The sequence below is a fragment of the Pagrus pagrus genome (assembly GCF_965226575.1).
Source record: "Pagrus pagrus genome assembly, chromosome: 6".
NCBI lineage: Eukaryota > Metazoa > Chordata > Actinopteri > Spariformes > Sparidae > Pagrus > Pagrus pagrus.
The window spans coordinates 21,313,902-21,330,819 of NC_140190.1; the positions used below are offsets into that span (position 1 = coordinate 21,313,902).

At 41.3% G+C, this 16,918-nt stretch overlaps 1 protein-coding gene across 2 annotated transcripts in view; it reads right to left on the reverse strand.

Annotated features, from left to right (window-relative positions):
• Nucleotides 1–1,888: 1,888 nt before the first annotated feature.
• kdm4b (lysine (K)-specific demethylase 4B) overlaps nt 1,889–16,918 on the reverse strand; it is a 45,112-nt gene continuing 30,082 nt past the window's right edge. Inside the window, exons 11-22 of one of the 2 annotated variants that reach the window (XM_084353993.1) lie at nt 16,539–16,780; nt 16,284–16,404; nt 15,147–15,307; nt 14,357–14,561; nt 12,443–12,519; nt 12,076–12,131; nt 10,991–11,099; nt 7,897–8,085; nt 7,285–7,461; nt 6,609–6,728; nt 5,229–5,321; nt 1,889–3,997 (exon numbers count right to left, since the gene is read on the reverse strand). In XM_084353993.1, the coding sequence (XP_084210119.1) occupies nt 3,476–3,997; nt 5,229–5,321; nt 6,609–6,728; nt 7,285–7,461; nt 7,897–8,085; nt 10,991–11,099; nt 12,076–12,131; nt 12,443–12,519; nt 14,357–14,561; nt 15,147–15,307; nt 16,284–16,404; nt 16,539–16,780 (2,072 nt within the window). In that variant the 3' untranslated portion in view covers nt 1,889–3,475. Of the gene's footprint in view, nt 3,998–5,228; nt 5,322–6,608; nt 6,729–7,284; nt 7,462–7,896; nt 8,086–10,990; nt 11,100–12,075; nt 12,132–12,442; nt 12,520–14,356; nt 14,562–15,146; nt 15,308–16,283; nt 16,405–16,538; nt 16,787–16,918 lie in introns of both variants that reach the window. The other variant, XM_084353992.1, reaches the window with a different exon arrangement.

A 16,918-nucleotide genomic window follows, 5' to 3' on the forward strand; every position in this document is an offset into this window, starting at 1 on the left:
TCACTTTCTCTCTCAACAGCTCCATCAGAGTATGACATCAACGACCGCTTCCTCAATGATATAAAACAACGATTGGTTAAGTTTAGGCACAAAACCACTTGGTTGGGGTTGGAAAAAGATCATCTTGTGGGTTAGGAAAATGGAAAGTAAGGTTTATTTTCTTTGTTAAGCTAATTTTCACGGATAACGGGGAGGAGCAGGCCCACACCTGAACACCCGGGGCGGTCAAAAAGTCACTCAAACTGCTGAACACGGTCATTTTGAAACAGACATTCATGATCCCACACCAAAAATACAAGAGCACTTTACCTAGATCAAATGCTTAAATAATGAATAAACTTACCCAATTCACCCATCATCCACGCTCAAGTATCATTCCTTTTAGAGAAATCTATTCAGTATCCAAATATACAAAATGTGGAATTTATTCAGAGGGAGTTTCAGGTGGTATAATTAACAGGAAACACCATCCAAACAGTCTAAAAATAACTGTAACGATGACAAACCCAGCGAGGAGGCACTAAAACATGCTGCCCTGCTGTGTGCTTAATGTGCAAATCCGGAAACCCTGCCAAAGAGACACTGCAGTGAGGAATGAACAGCTGTTTGCACTGCCGATTATTGAAAATATACACAATTTCTTCATCTGAAGAGGCGGCGGAGGATCCTGCCCTTAAAAAGGCGATTACACACCACAGACCGACGGCAGCCCTGACGGCCTTAATTAAATTTCACTATTATTAAATGAATGAATGGGAAACAATTGAATTTTTGCCAAGGCCTTCAAGGAAAAGTATTTCAACGTAGAAAAATGTGATGTGGGATCTGGTACCATGTTCTTCAAAAAGCAAAATGTTGGATCCCATCCAGAGCACGGGGCTCGGTCCTCCTACACCAGAAGGTTGTGTTTAGATAAATGATGAAAACAGGTTATCTGCCTTAAGTGACAGATCCAGGACTCCCTGGACATTTCTTTAACATTGCGAAATGAGAGGTGTTTTTCAGAGAATAATGGATCTCAATGAAAAACATCAGGTGTATTTTGGCGGCTGGTGTCCGAGTGAGTACAATAGGGGACTGTTGGGCTTTGGTGAAGGTATGCACTCTACTACTACTGCCATTCTAGTTGTTGATGCATTAATGTGTGCATTACTTGAATGTTGCAGCTGGTAAAGGTGGAACTCACTTTCATTACTTTATAAGCAATAAGAATGTATTAAAGTTAAGCTACCCAGTTTATATAATCATGGGATTTATATTTTTGTATTGATAATGTACAAGTACCTTAAATTGTACATTACTTGAGTAAAATGTACTTAAGTTACATTCCTACACTGGTTATTCTAAGTTTTGATGCTGAGGTTTTAATTTCTTCTGTATACTGACTGTCCTGGTTCTTATTTAACCAGGTCTGATGACACACTGGTGGTTGGATCACTGCAGCCATGAAACAGCTAGCTTAGCGTAAAGTATGACCGGAGAAAATGGCTACCCCGTCTCTGTCCAAAGACGGGCAAGTATTGGGTCTTTATGGGTGATGTTGTGAATTAATGAACAGCGCATTTTCATGGTATAAATGGGTTTACAGGATTGTTACATCAATGTGACGAGTCACCTTGATTTGTTAGTCATTTAATTCACTGGATTAGCCAGAATCAGACATTCTTCTCTGGTTAGTTTATCAATAACTGAGAACTGAGTTTCCAGGATGAGTACATACAAAAACTCATATTTTTTAAATCAACACCCCCCATCCCTCAATATCCCATGATAATCAGAAGGTGTTAGTAGATACTGAGAAGACTTTTTCATTGTCTTTTCAATTCCAGCCAGAAACGACTTTTTGAATCTCTGGGCTACTGAACACACAAAACACAGACGAGCTGGCGACTAGCAACCCACTTTAATCCCTTTTGAAATCAGATTTTCTTGATGGAAATCATTCTGATACAAGAACACAGATGTGTTCCAACATCTCGGTTGTGATGACAGAGAGAAAAGGTATGTGCGACATTTACAAATTTCATTCACAATACACAAGGTCTGCAGTACAATGTGACAGTGTTAGGAAACTCAGTTCATCAGTACTTAATATCTCTGTAGCACCGCTGTAGCACAAAATGGCCACATCCAGGAAAAGAAAAGCTGTTTTGATGGGTACAAACTGAGTAAATCTGTCAAAAATTAAAGGTATTCATGTTGGATCGGCCAAGTTTTTGAATTCAATTCAGAAAATGAACATATAAAGTCAAACGGACAACATTATTAATATACAATATTGATTTATACATATATTTTAAACCAAGAATGGTACAAAATATTTCCAGACTTTAGGGTTCCTACATATTTTCCAGGCTTTCATCTTTTAAATTGACTTCAAAGTGACAGTAAACAAAGGCATCACCCAGTATAATAGACAAACTGTTATCAGGAGCAAATATGACAATATAAAAGCAACAGGTTTGAAGTGCCAATGATGACTCAAGAACATTTTTTGATGCAGCCCTCTGAGCCGTTCTGCACTTCCTTAACTGTGTGAAGACTGGGATGTTAAAACTGAATTTATTTTCCACATGTAGGAACCCTGAGACAGTTTTGGGTGAGAAAAGTGGAGCCACCAAAAAATGACTGTATGACGTCAATACATAAAAGATCTCATCTGTTAACTACTGTGACACATCTTCACAAAAATTCAATGCATCCTGCAGACAAATCTACTAGTGTTTGCATTCAACAGGCTTCTTCTATTACAAATAATTCTTTCAATATTTGACTAAGACATTTAAATACTGAGTTCCCCCTACAATACATATTTTACCCCATCCCCCTGTGTACCTCTTGCAATTTGACAATAAAACACCTTAGTGAAAATATCCTGTAGATGGACAGTGTGACACTTGAGTTCCACCAGTTCAGAGCCATGAGTGGCTGGATTGAAAAATAGATATTTTGTTGCTGGTTATTTGATTCTAAAAAAAAGAAGTAAAGTCCACCAGGGCCTCAGTGCTGAGAGGCATGATCATAGTAATTAGCTTCGTATACAACAAAAAACAGGAGTGTGCCATTATTGGATTAATGCAACGAGGTATGGAGTTGATACCACCCAGACAAGTATTCATATTAAGATGGAGGAGAAAAGCACAGCAGCTGACCAAAAACTGAAAAAAGCATAAAGGCCTAAAAAAAAACAACAACCAAATAATAATAATAATATTAATAAAAAAATGTGTCCTCTTTAGCTGCTGCTTCAGCAGGCTGAAGCACCACTGCAAATACATTAAAACAAAAAAAAGAAAAGTTACATGCATTAAAAGAGTGCTCGTGTGTCCGTGTTTTCTCCTGCTCCTGCCCTCAGAGCCAACAGAGGAAATGTTTGTGTCTATTAATACAGCACTCAGTAGAATCCACCTCCATTAGCTTACTTCCTATGGGCTCAGCCTCCACTGACCGAGTAATGGCACAGTGGAGTTGATTTTTAATACAGGGGACCGGGGCCACCGTCCTGAGGGAAATGTGAATTGAGGAGGGTCTCCATGTAGGAGACGTAGCCACTGCTCGGCATGTAGCCGTCGGACATGTGCTGGGGCGGCGGGGGAGGGGACGGAACGGACAGGAGGGGGTCAGAGTTCAATGTCGACTGAAAAGGGGTCGACTGCGGAGTCAGCACCGGGTCCGAGGCTGGGGCCGACTCCGTCGGTGTGTCGGTGAGGGTGTCCATTGGGGTCACAGTGTCCATCTGAATCCTGTTGGTTGGGGCGGGGACATCCTGCGGGGTCGTGGTGGGTTGGGACAGAGGTTGTGAGGTCGGCGGTGTACTAATACTGTGATGTTGTGCTGCTGGTGCTGCTACCGGGGCTGTAGTTAGGGGACAGGCGGGGTTACTGGTTGTCTCCATTGGGGTTTCAGCAGGCGTGGCTGAACCTGAGGGCAGGCAGCGGCGTTTGGCTGCTTGAGCTTCATCTGCTGAGGAAACCTCTTGTTGTGGTGCATTAATGGCCTGAAAACAGACGACAGGAACAGACTTAAACTCGGGACACATTATCAGGAGTTTCGGTCTGTGTCCGAAATCACTCCCTGTTTACGATATAGTGCACTAAATCTACTGTCCGCCATTTTATTTGAGTGTCTGAATTAGAAATGTAAAAATACACCGATCAGCCACAAAATTGAATCCACTGACAGGTGAAGTGGATATTATTGATCATCTTGTTACAATGCAAGTTTCTGCTTGGGTCCTGGCATTCATGTGGCTGCCACTTGACACGAACCACCTGCCCAAACATTGTTGCAGACCAAGTACACCCCCACGTGGCAATGGCACTCCCTGATGGCAGTGGGCCCCCCCACCAGGACAATGTGCCTTGTGACATTGCAAAAACTGCACAGGAACAGTCAGAGGTACGTCACAAAAAGCTCAAAGTGTCGAACTGGCCTCCAAATTCCAAAGAGCCCAATCCAATCCAGCATCCGTCGGATGCGCCAAAGCCAAGTCTGATCCACATTGGGACCTCCATGGATCAGACTTGGCTCTGACCTGACCTCTGACACAGGACCTCTAAAAGTGTCCGTCAGCGGGTCGGATTTGGTACAGTACGTCCCATGGATGCTTAATCCAACTGGGGTCTGGGGAATTTGGAGGCCAGGTTGATGCCTTAAGCTCTTTCCTCGGCAACAGTGTTTAGGTGGGTGATTGTATCAAGTCACATCCATGTGAATGCCAGTACCCAAGGTTTCCCAGAAGATCACTGCTTTGTAATAAGATGATAAATGTTATATACTTCGCCTGTCCATGGTTTTAATGTTGTGGCTGCTCGGTGTATATCTACTGTAGACCAAATCACGCTGACATTGCACTAACAACAGTCACTTCCGAGTGGACAACTGGCAGTTGACTTGCATTGCGGCTTTTGTCATAATAATGGTCTAAAATTATATTAAATTGCTTCTTTTTTTTTTTTTTTTAAATCGCAAAAACACAAAAAGACTGGAATATTCTATAAATACAGAAATGCTGCCGGAGTTAACTGTGTTAAGATCGATTGTCTTCAAAATTGATTAGGATTTTAAAAATCAGACAAATATTTCTGAAAAGCTGCTCTAGCATTACAGAAATGTATCTGTATCTAACCCAGCCAGATATCTGCGAGGCTGAGGTGTCTTCCCCTTTAATTATTACAAGAACACTGTGCAGCCTATGTAGAAAGCAGAGTTTCAGTAAATGTACTCACCAGTCTGGCTCGGACCCTCTTGGGCAGTTCCTGATCCAGCTGATGGATCTCTGAGGGTTTAAGTATCAGCTGATTCTGGTCCTGAAACTCAACCTAGGCAGATATAATAGAAGTTTGGATTAATTAACATTTTAATAAACATTTCCATCTGGTTTGTCAAATATAATATCCAAATACACACGGATCAGCAGGAAACCACATCATTGGCAAAAGAAGACGCATCTTTGGTTAGTGAAGAGAGTCACAGGGTGGCTTAGTGAGCAAAAACACAGACTTGTACCCAGAGAGTCACAGATGGGATCCCCGCCATTATAAATGGTTCCATCAACAACCATGTGTTCTGTCAAAATGCCCTTGACCATGACATTGAACCCCAAAGGTGTTCACTGACTGGATGGGAGCATCAGCTAAGCGTTAAAAAAAAATAAAATACATGGTCAGGGTTGTGGCCCTGACACAGTGACCAGCTGGAGGCTTGTTTTGAATTCATTATAACAGCACTCCTCCTCTTTAACAGGACTCTCTCAGTGCTGCAGCTGCAGACGAGCGACACAGCGACATAAAGGGAGCACAGTAAGATACAGACAGAGTTTAATAGCTTGTTCAGCAACTGATACTTAGGTTATGATGCGGCCTCCATAAACACAATCCTCATTCTGTGTGTGTTCATGTGTGTGTATGTCAGAAAAAACATTTGCAGATGTGCTCACAAAACTAGCAAAATCTAAGATAAACAACTTCACTTAAACTTTACTGCCATTACATTCCTGTATCTGTGTATGCAAGTGTTTTTCAAGATGGCTTCCCCTGTGCCAGAGAATCATCTTCTCCAATTCCACATTTTCCACTTTGTAAGCACTATGGTGCATGCTGGGGAATTTATGGGGCAAATATGCAGTGATGCTAAATCTCTCCACTTTATGTTTTAATGCCGCACTGTATCAAAATGCTCGCCCATAATCTACAAGGGCAGCAAAGCTTTTCACACGTTGATAAATACCAGATCGGGGAACCAAACCAGAGGCTGGAAAGGCAATTAGACAGAGGACCCTGTTACCAAAAGTGGTTCAACCACTTCCAAGTCATTCGGAAGAGGAGCATTAGATGATATATGCAAGTTATGCTAAACAAATGTACAAGCCTTTTTACGGTTTGATTTTAGTTTAAAATCTTCATACATTTACACACACTGCTTTTGAACAGCAGCTAGGGAATGTGTTTGATTCCTATTCCTTTTTTAAACATGCAATATCCTATCAATTGATCATACATCATAAATCTAAACTGTGGATAAATGACTTTCTAACTTTTAATCAAAGATTTTAGCAGGTTTGGCCTTAAATATGTGAGGCTGCTATCCTTATTTGGGTTTTTCCTCACCTGGTAGAGCTGCACGCTGTGCTGTCTGACAAAGGAAGCGTTGAGGAGCTGACCCTCAGGCATGCTGACCATGATCAACTCTCCCACGTCAGGAGGACCACTATGTAGACAGTCGTGACTCTGAAGGAGGAGAGGGGAAGGAAGAGTAAAAGGATTAGACAAAGAGGAAGAACTCCTGATTTACATGGATTATTACATGAAATTGAGCAGCTTACAGACAAAAGAAAAATGTCTTATTGTTAGGTCCCTGATTGTCCCTGATGATGAAGTTTGACTGAGGACTTAAAAAAGAACAAGCAGCTTTGAAGTGGTTTCCTCGGCTGCAGATGATTCAATTTAAGTTCCCTAAGTGCATAAGTTTTGTTATTTTATAACATTCAATTGCTTGATCTAGTTGCTGCTTTTTTTTTAAATTCAGCTCTTTTTCATTATTTAATATAATCCCTTATCCTTTGTTATTAAAGTTATGTGTGTTTCTAATATATTGCAGTGAGTTATTAAAGGTTATTTGAAGTTACAATAAGTCATGTTACATTTTCATTTGGAAAGATGCTCCAGCAACGAAGCATATGGTAGTTGCTAAGATATTTCCTCCTGGGTATAAAAAAAGGAGTATAATTTGTTATCTCTATAAATTACACACAGCTGTCAGTGTCTAAGCTGTAAAAACACTCACTAATATGTTTTCAGGGTGCACGTTGTCACAATACGACCCGTCATCAAAGTTGACCTCGTAGAATGTCTGCGTTGCCATGCCGATGATGGTACAGTGGTAGTACCAACCATCATTGTTGCGACCAATCACCCTCTGGTCCAGGCTCAAACCTGGTGTGGCTTTGGGCGCTTTCCGAGGCTGAAGGGAGAAAAATCCGGCAAGAGAATTTGGGTTTAAGACGTGATAAAAAAAAATAAAAAATAAGAAAGCAATCTTTCTAGAGTAAATCCAAAAAGACACTTACTATTTAAAACACATACTCATTACACATGACTTAAAGCAAAAAATAAATTTTATTCTGAATTGTTAAAATCCATTTTAAGTAAGGAGTTATACTTTGACCAATCCTCCTGTCAATGCAGCAAATATTGTGACAGCAAAACTAAAAGCTGTAGATATAAACTTGACAGGAGAGGTGAAACTCTCCACAGGAAACAGAATTTAGATTTTAGCTTCTGAAATAAATATCGTTTTGAAGAGAGCTCTGATTGAGCTCAGGATTTATCAGGAGGACAGCTGCTTTACTCCGAAAATCTTTCACTGTACAGTACCAAGATCCTGATCGATCCTTACCTTTGGTGGGACCCGTTTATGCTTGTGGCAAGTGACGGTCACTACATAAGGCCAGTCAGCTGGCGTCATGACGACTCCAGCGATTTGGGCGCAGGTGACGTGGAAGGAGGTGGCGCATTTCTCGGATGAGCACTGGATGCAGGCGCCGCGGTTCTGATTTGCATTCTTGCTGTGGCAGAATACACACTTCTACAAATAAAACAGAAAATATAGAGTTTAGTTGTGATTCGGGTTGGAGAAGAATTCCCCTCGACCTTGAGCAGGGATTTATTTTCTTGCATTCTCTTTCATAAATGTTCAAAGATCATGGGAACTGTATTATGGCTCTGCATGATAGTCAAAACTTTTTCCTCTTTCTGTTTTTCCTGCATCCTTCTTGGAGTCTTGCATCACTTGTTCAACTTCTACTCTTTCACAATCATACATGAATTCGCCATCCTCCCTTGGAGCACTTTCCTTTTTAAATCCCTTCATTCCTTCCCCACATCCTGAGTGTGAAATTACCACCAGCCAACCAAATATTTGCCTTTGGCCAGGAACCTAGTCTACTCTCCACCAAGACACTTTTACATGTAACACCCAGCACATGCAAATCCCCAACCTTTATTCTTCATTTTCAGTTCACTTTGAATCCTTCAACCCTTTGTCTTTACACTTTCATTCCTCATCTGTCACTCGACACTCGGGAAGGGACAAGGAAAGATTAACAGCATGTGCAGGAATTTAGCCTGTCATATTGAGTTACCTTCTATATACACTGGTGTAGGTGTGTTCCAGAAACATTATTTCCCTTCAATATCCTGATAAGAACATTTATCTATTAAGATATCACCTGCCAGGAAATACATTCGATAAGAGAAAAGTCGAATTATAAATGTTTAACTCATGACAACAATCTTCGATCGAAGAGAAAGGCTCAACCTATTACTCCAACGGCTTTGACGGCCGTCTCATCTTATGTCACTGCTATCTTTCTATGAACTGGTTTTATTGTGATGATCTATCATCACACACTATGTCTTTCCAATCCCTCATCCTTCCTTCTTCATCCTCCTCCCCCCTTTTGACGAATCACACTGTGAGCAGCTGTAGTGCAGCTCATGGCCGATCAATAAAAAATAAAAATTCTTTATTAAAGTGCCAATACTTCATTTTTGTACCGGTGCAGAAAGAAATGTACAACGGCTTTCAACAGAGCAGTGCTGTGTGATATTTCACCGGCTGGTATGGTTTATAGTTTTCTCCTGGCATGTCGACTTAAAAAAGAAACACTGCATGGCACTGAATCTCCCTTCTTATGTAAAGTGCAGACTCCAAAATTTGATAAAGCAATTAATAAATGACAAAATCAGTGTTGTTGCAATGCGACAGGAGAATTCACCTGGAATGGCAGGTGAAAATAGTTTTAAAAAGTGTTTGATGATTTTTTTTAAGCAGCTTGCTTTCCCAAGCTTGAGGCTGTTTTCTCACAAGAAAGGAAATCCAGGTACCTGTAGGTGCAAGATGCAACACCACTACTGGGAGAGCTACATCTTGTGAGGATTCACTCAGTGTTACTGTGCCTGAGAAATTCTGAAACAACTAAGACAAAAAAAGCTTCTATAAAATCTCTCCGTCCCTGAAAACCAAACGTTCAAAGATGGAGGGGAAAAGCACAGATTGCTGAACACGGTGCAATATTAACTGGTTTCAAGGGTGCGTGTTCACATTTGATCAGCGCAGTCATCCGAATCATTAGACCGCAGAGCTTCTTCTCATGGCCTTTTAAGAAGACATGGAGGAAAGCTGCTTTGAAAGTACTCGGATGCAAATGTCACCCAGCTTCTGTTTGATAGATTATTCAGAGGAGGAGAGGAGGGAGGTGACATTATTTGTAGATTTGTGATAATGCACCAGCAAGCACTGCAGCTGCCTGTGAAGTGGAATCAGGTGAATGGAGGGGGAGCGGAGACTGGGGAGGAGAACTGGAGGGCAGGAGATGTGTTCAAAGACATGGCAGCAATGAGGAAATTGCCTCCTCCCCTTGGGATCAATTCAGTTCATTTGGCTCAGAAATGACAGCTGATTATTCAGTCTTTCCCCTCAGCACATACGTGTTACCCCATGTCCTCCACAGCCCACAAAAACATGATCTGTCCATTCGCCATGGAAGGAAGATAATGGAGAGAGTACCAGATACAGTGAGTAGGCATAGGGATGGGAATGCCCATTCTGTTCCAGTTGACAACCGTTTCGAAATTGTCTGATCAATTGGAATTGTATGTCTCCGAGATTATCAATTCCTTTTATTGATGCTGGTGTCGTTTTCTGACAGTTGCACACTGCAATATAATCAAGTCAAACTCGTGTCTATGCTGTTGGAAACTTACAAAAAAAAGGAGTCATGGAGGAGAGGGAGAAATGGTCCATAGGCAACAAACATACTAGTGGAAATGCCTGTAAAAGGATCACTTCAAGTAAAAGGGCAAACACCAGTGATGTTATGAAACATGGGCCTAAATTCCAGGAATGCTGTGTATTTGACACAAGTTACTAGTTAGACACTAGTAGTTAGTGCCATTGTTTCCCAACTGGGCAGCACGTTCGTTCCAAAGGGTAAATATCTTGTCATAATAAGATTAGCACCATTAAGGCATATTCTAAGAAAACCTAAATGCAGTACAAATATTCTCTCAGTTCATCCAATCAATCGAGAACTGGTTCCAAACAGCGGAGCTTTGGCCCACCTGAGTCACATGCAAGCCTTGTTTTCTACTCTGTTTCTACACTGTGTTCAGACTTGGAGAAGATACAACTGCTTTGTTGACGCTGAAGGCCTACTTTTTTCCGAACAGAAAATTGATCAGTAGTCAATAAGGGAATCAATAAAGAATCGGATTGATAAGCAGAATCGGTCATGGCACTAGTATCAATAAAATCTTAACAATCCCCATCCCTAGACTGGCTTGCTTAAATGTAGGAAAAGGACATGGGAGTGAGAGAATGAGATCAGGGCATAAGAGAAAATTCAATGAGAACACTGAGACAGAACTGGGTGGTCCTGCTTGGGTTAAAAGTTGACTCCTGCCCGTCTCACTACACCATCGTTACTTACCAGATTCTTGCGCGATTCTGGAACGGCCCTGACGTCCACTGGTTCCCTCTCGATGGCGTTAACAAAGCGAGCTTCAGCCACAGCAATGGCACAGATGACATGGACCCACCTGGTTACACAGAGAGACACACACCATAAAAACATGGCTCAGGTAAAAACCCCACATGAACAAACACATGCAGAGAATGATTTGCAGTTTGCCCTTTAACCCCTTCACCTTGGCGAAGTTGCCGTGCTCTTTCGCGTGATGCATCTTGAAATGCTTTGTGAGGTTGCTGGTATTGAAATTGGCAACACTCATGCCTTCACTCTACATTACAGCCTTGCATACTGAACATGTCGCCGTTTTACTATCCAGAGTAAAATATTGCCAAATAGCTGACATGTTGCTATCTCCGTCTGACTCACGTGAAATCAACTTCTTCTTTGCTGCTCTAAAAACAGTAGTTGCCAGGGGCAGCAGAGCGCAAACTTCCTGTGTTGGCTTTGAGAGCAGCGAAGAAGAATTGATTTCCGGTGTGTAACGTTAAGCAGAGCTAACAGAGCTAACTGGTAAGTAGCAGGGTCCTGTTTCTGAATTACCTGGTATAGTGCATAGACTAAAGTACTCACCAATACCGATACCTGGATTTTCGACAGTATCGGCGGCACATCCAATACTGATATCGGAACAACTCTAGTTATTTCTTTACAAACTCTGTTCCAACAGCAATCTACAGAACTTGATTGAATTTGTTAGAGGCTATGTGAGCATCTCGTAACCTATGTATGTTGTGGTTTATGGTTTACTACCGTTCTAGTTTTGTTAATATTGTTGCTAAATGTTGGTCCTATTTAGCTACAAAGTTTAATTTCGAATATTTTTAAGAATGAAAATCTCCATCAGAGAAATTTGCTTTAACCAGAGATTCAATAAAATACACTTCTATTGAATCTTTTATTGAAATTTTATTGACATCATTTTTTAAAATTATTTGGCAAACACATTTTAAGATGGCCTTTGAGGTTTTGTTATTTCTAATATTCATAGCAAATTTTGCATGCATGAAAAACTGCCACATTAAAACCAAAGCACATGCACTAACCTTTTGTCTGTGGTAGTCTTCAAAGCTCCTCCCCGCAAGTTACAGAGACAACATTCCTGAAAAAGACAAAGCATGACGAGGATGAAGTTTAGGCAGCGAGGGACAGATCCAACATAGATCTTCTGAGCTCTCATACCATGGATTGGTGTTGTAATAGCTGCTGGAAAACTTAATCAACTAATTTTGATAACAGCCAACTTTAATATACATGAAGAAATAGAGAAGTGCATCAAGTCCAGTCAACTCTGAGAAACACCTTCAAGTATTTCTTCTGATAGTTGTCCAATTCCAATACATGTAGTCATGGAGACGATCAAACTGCTTTTCTAGACTTGTAAATTGTTGTTTGTTTGTTTTTTTAACTTACCACTGTCCAGGCTCCTGCCACACACCGGGAGCACATCCAGGGTTCAGTGACAGACTCCGGCTTTACACCATAGCAACCTATAAGAGGGGGGAAATTAAAAGCTTCAATATATTTCCTTTATCATGTTTGCATTGAATGTTTCCAAAGCACAATCTGGATGCAGAAGAGTAATAATGATTAGTAACGATGGGCTCCATGGCAACTTGGTCAAACTCTGGCACTTATTAAATACTTATTAAAATACTTGGGTCCTTTTCTACAAACCACTTAAGAAAACCAACCACTTTGTTAGCATTATGAATAGACCTTAGCCTTAACTTTTAATTTGGGCTACTAAACCAGACGGATTGAATGTTTATGTAACACCTAGAAAGGTCTGAATGATTTCTAAATGAGTGTCCAATCCAAAACAATGAGGAGCAAAAGGGTAGAGCGCAGAGCTGCTGTTTTTGACAGAAGTTCTTTCTGCTTCATGTCCTCTTATCAATGGCAGTGCTGCTTCTCCAGCTGAGCCCAGTTCATCCCTGGATGACTAATGAACTGGCCTTTTTGAAGGTGCACTCCAGCTTTAGGGATAATAAGAACCCAAGAGGGTTGGTGTTGGTGTGTGTGTGTGTGTGTGTGTGTGTGTGTGTGTGTGTGTGTTACTGACAGGTGCACATGTCCTTGCCATTAAGTATCTTGGTTAGACATGCAGCCTGACACACACGATAAATCAAGAAGCAGATATATCAGTGTAACTGTAAAACTATTTAACATATGCCACAAAATGAGCATTTATTATATTATCTGCACCATGACTGATGTTAACATTTGGCAATGAGAAGTAGAGCACAGTGATCCCATGGCTCATATACAAAGTTAACAAGCTGCCTTTCCGTTCACGCTTTGCTTTGACAGAAGCCATATCCCCTAAAAGTCGGCTTTCTTTGTAAAAAATGGTTAAGAGCGGAGAGCACGGTAAATAAGAGCTAGGGAAGTTTATAGTGTGCAGCCTTCAGAGAGGCCTTTGCGTTGCTTGAGCAGCCACTTAGCTAGTTTAACCTGAGTCAAGGAGAGTTAAACTATGAAGCCTCACTGAGAGTGGTAACAGGGGAATTGAATAGACAGGTTGTTGCACTGCTGTAGTGGAGTCTCATACTCTGTGCCTCTTATTTTTCATCTCTATTCTCAAGGGTTCAGAAATAAAAAGTTGTGAATAGAGAAGAGTAGTGAAATGCCCAGCAGAGCCTGTCTGTAAAGCTCGTCAGTCCATGTATCTGTCTGTAGCTGGCTGAGACCACAGTTTTGAGTGTTATGACTCAAACTGCAGTGTACCCACAGCTGCTCGCCTCCCAGTTCTACAGAATCAAACATAACTTTCCTACAACAATACACAGAAGGACCTTTTCCTATTTTTTTTAATCCACAAATTAGTGTTAAGCAATGAAGACATTATATACTTCGCCCTATTACACATCCATTAGGATGTATATCCCACATATGTATGTGATGTTAACTACGTTCCCAAATTCAGCAATCCCCTTAATAGTTACAACTTATTTCACAAAGTCAATAAAAACAAATGTCAAAATGCGGGTTTAGAGCTGAGTAAAGGCTGTTCTGAGAGACTATACTCATAATTCCTAGAGCTGCATCAGTGTATAAGCTAGAAATAAGCTTCCTGCAGCTGTGAGCTGACTCTTCATTAACAGCATGCAAACACTGTGTTGTGTTCACATTAACTTTTACAGCTCATCTTATAGAAGCCCCATTTAGATATAAATGGAAAAAGCCAACTTTTTAACTCCTGCAGCTGTCCCTGGGGTGTTATTACTCCACTGCTAACAGGGCTGAGCACGCTATGTTTGGTCCCAGTGTTACTCAAATACAGCCAGCAGCCTTTCTTGCTGTGTTGACTGGTTTTATACTTACTGCCGTGAACCTGCATGTGGCAAGATGAACAGCGGAGCAGAAGACTGGTGCCATCCTCTGCAATGTGATAGTTGGTGGGTGGAGGCTCAGTGTTGCGCGCACCGACGCTGAAGCACATTTCTGGGACCAGTGGACGAGTCCGACTGCCATGCTGAGGAAGGGAGGCGCGATGGGCGTCGGGTGAAACGAAGGCGTCTTTCTGCGGCTGGAGAGGCCAAAGGAAAGAAGATAATACAGTTAGTGGATTTTAACCATGTTGATTATTGGTCAGTCTTTACAACAGCCGAATTGAAAGAGGATAGTTTTGATAGTTAACAACACACAATTTTCTTTGTTAAACTTACATGAGAGCTACGAGGATTAGTCAATAGAAACAAAATCGCTGGCAACTCTTTTTCTAGCAAACATTTGTTGGTCCCAGCTTCTTATATGACAGGACTCGATGCTTTTCTTTGTCAATAGATAATGAATGAAGAGTCTTTGAAGCAATGATGCAATCGGAAGACATCACTCGGGGCTCTTGGAAATTGTGGTGAGCATTTTTCACAACTTTTTTTGATTTATAGACAGAAAAAAATCGCTTAAGTGTGAGAGTAATATCCAGATTATCCATAATGTAAATTATCCTTAGTTGCAGCCCTAACCTAAACTACTGCTACTGAAACATCACTTGTGCTAACATTGCTGAACTAATACATACAATACTACTGATTTTGTAACTGCTACTGCAATCCCTACCAATTCTAGTTCACTGACACATATGTGCATATGCTGCAGTGTGTGGCTGTACCTTTGCGTAGGGACAGAATAGCGAACAGATCGCACAGTGTGGTTGGAGTGCTGCCACTGCAGCATTGAAGGCTTTCTCTGCCAGGAAGTTGGGTGACTGATTCTGCCACAGGTGCTCCTGTTTCTTCATGTCGCTTTCCAGCGGCATGGGGGAGGACAGCTCTGCGGGTAAAAAAATAAAAGACATTAAAGACATGCTGCTCCAAACGAAGACAATCTGAAGTCAGTGACGCACACAGAAGCGATGTTGGAGGAATCCTCATTGGTAATGATTTTACTTCCTTCTGAAATGCATGTGAAGCATTTTTGGAAAAGCACAAGTATCTTTTTTAATAAGGGAGCCCTCGCCAAGAAACAAAAATAGCACATTCTGTTCCAGACAATAACAACACCATTCCTGATATAATTGGCCGATGAGCACAAATAGCACAGACGTCAACAACTTGCTGTTGTGGGGCTGGAATCAATTTTTCAGTGAAGCCCCTGAAGCTGCTGATCCAGAGTGTTTGTTAAACCTGGACACAAGGCAGGAGGAACTCTTCAAAAGCTTGCCATTTAACTCCCTCTCTTCTCCCTCTCTTTCTCCTTGTACCTCATCCACCCTTCTGAAGGACAGGCCCCGAGTTGGGTCCCCTGCTGCCAACTTAAAGTGACTTTGAAAGCAGGTAATTGGAAGTCATGATCCCCGGATCAATAAGTGTCAGTCAGAAAATGAGAAGAAACAGACAGGAGGGAGGGGAGTGAAAAGAGGCCTTGCAGTCCTGATTTCATTATCCCCACAGGGAGCTTTAGTCCTGCTTGTTTTTCTTTCTCAAGATCGATAATCAAAACAAAAATGGTGTGTCTTCTTCATTTTAAGTAGCGTGATGAAGAGGACAATGAGCAGGACGAATAAAGTGGGGGACAGAGGGAAAGAAAGCATAATGATAGATGAAGATCATGTTTTTAGTAAATTGTATGTTAATAATCTATCTTAAAATGTAACTGTTAGTATTCAGTTATGATTCACTCATTTCAACTTTTACAAGAAATTAAACAGTGTTTTTCATCAATTTCTCTGTAGAAAGGTTAAAAATAAGAAAATATTTACCATAAAATACACTCAAGGTTAAATAAATGTACAATGACAGATGCACACCTTTGTCGCTGGTCGGATCTTGCTTTAAGATGGACAACGGGGAGCGTTTGGGTGGCTTGCTGAGGGGGTGACGGCGACTCTTTTTTACCTCTGTTGGCATCTTCATCTTGGAGTAGCATCCCTGATAAAACACAAGATTTTGAAATATTGAAATACCAGCAATTGTGGCGTGAGATAAATAAGTGTGCTGCAATGCTTGACACGAGTACTACTCAAAGGAAAAAATTCAATCGACTTTGATCTGGATAGTCTTACCTGGGTGGCACTCACATCCAGCTTGTTGTCTGCTGGGAAGTCACTCTGTTTTGGGATAAGAGGTTTCGCCACCTCTTCAGCGAAACTAACGTTATTCGAAGTCTTCATGTTGGATGTAGCAAACTGCTCAAACGCTTCCTCAAACCCAGTGATGGAGTTGTGGGTATTTGTAGTCTTCTTCGGCTTTTTGGGCTTCTTTTTCTCAATGTCCTCCATCAAGTTCTGAGGTTTGGCCTCGGGTTCTGTTGCTGGCAAAGAGAAATGGAGGAAAAAAAACTTTACTCATCACAAACTTTGAGGAGGAAGGTGACAGACATGTGGAATTTGGAATTCAGAATGTTTTGAGTTAAGTTCAGTTTTCCATATTTCATGAACCAGCA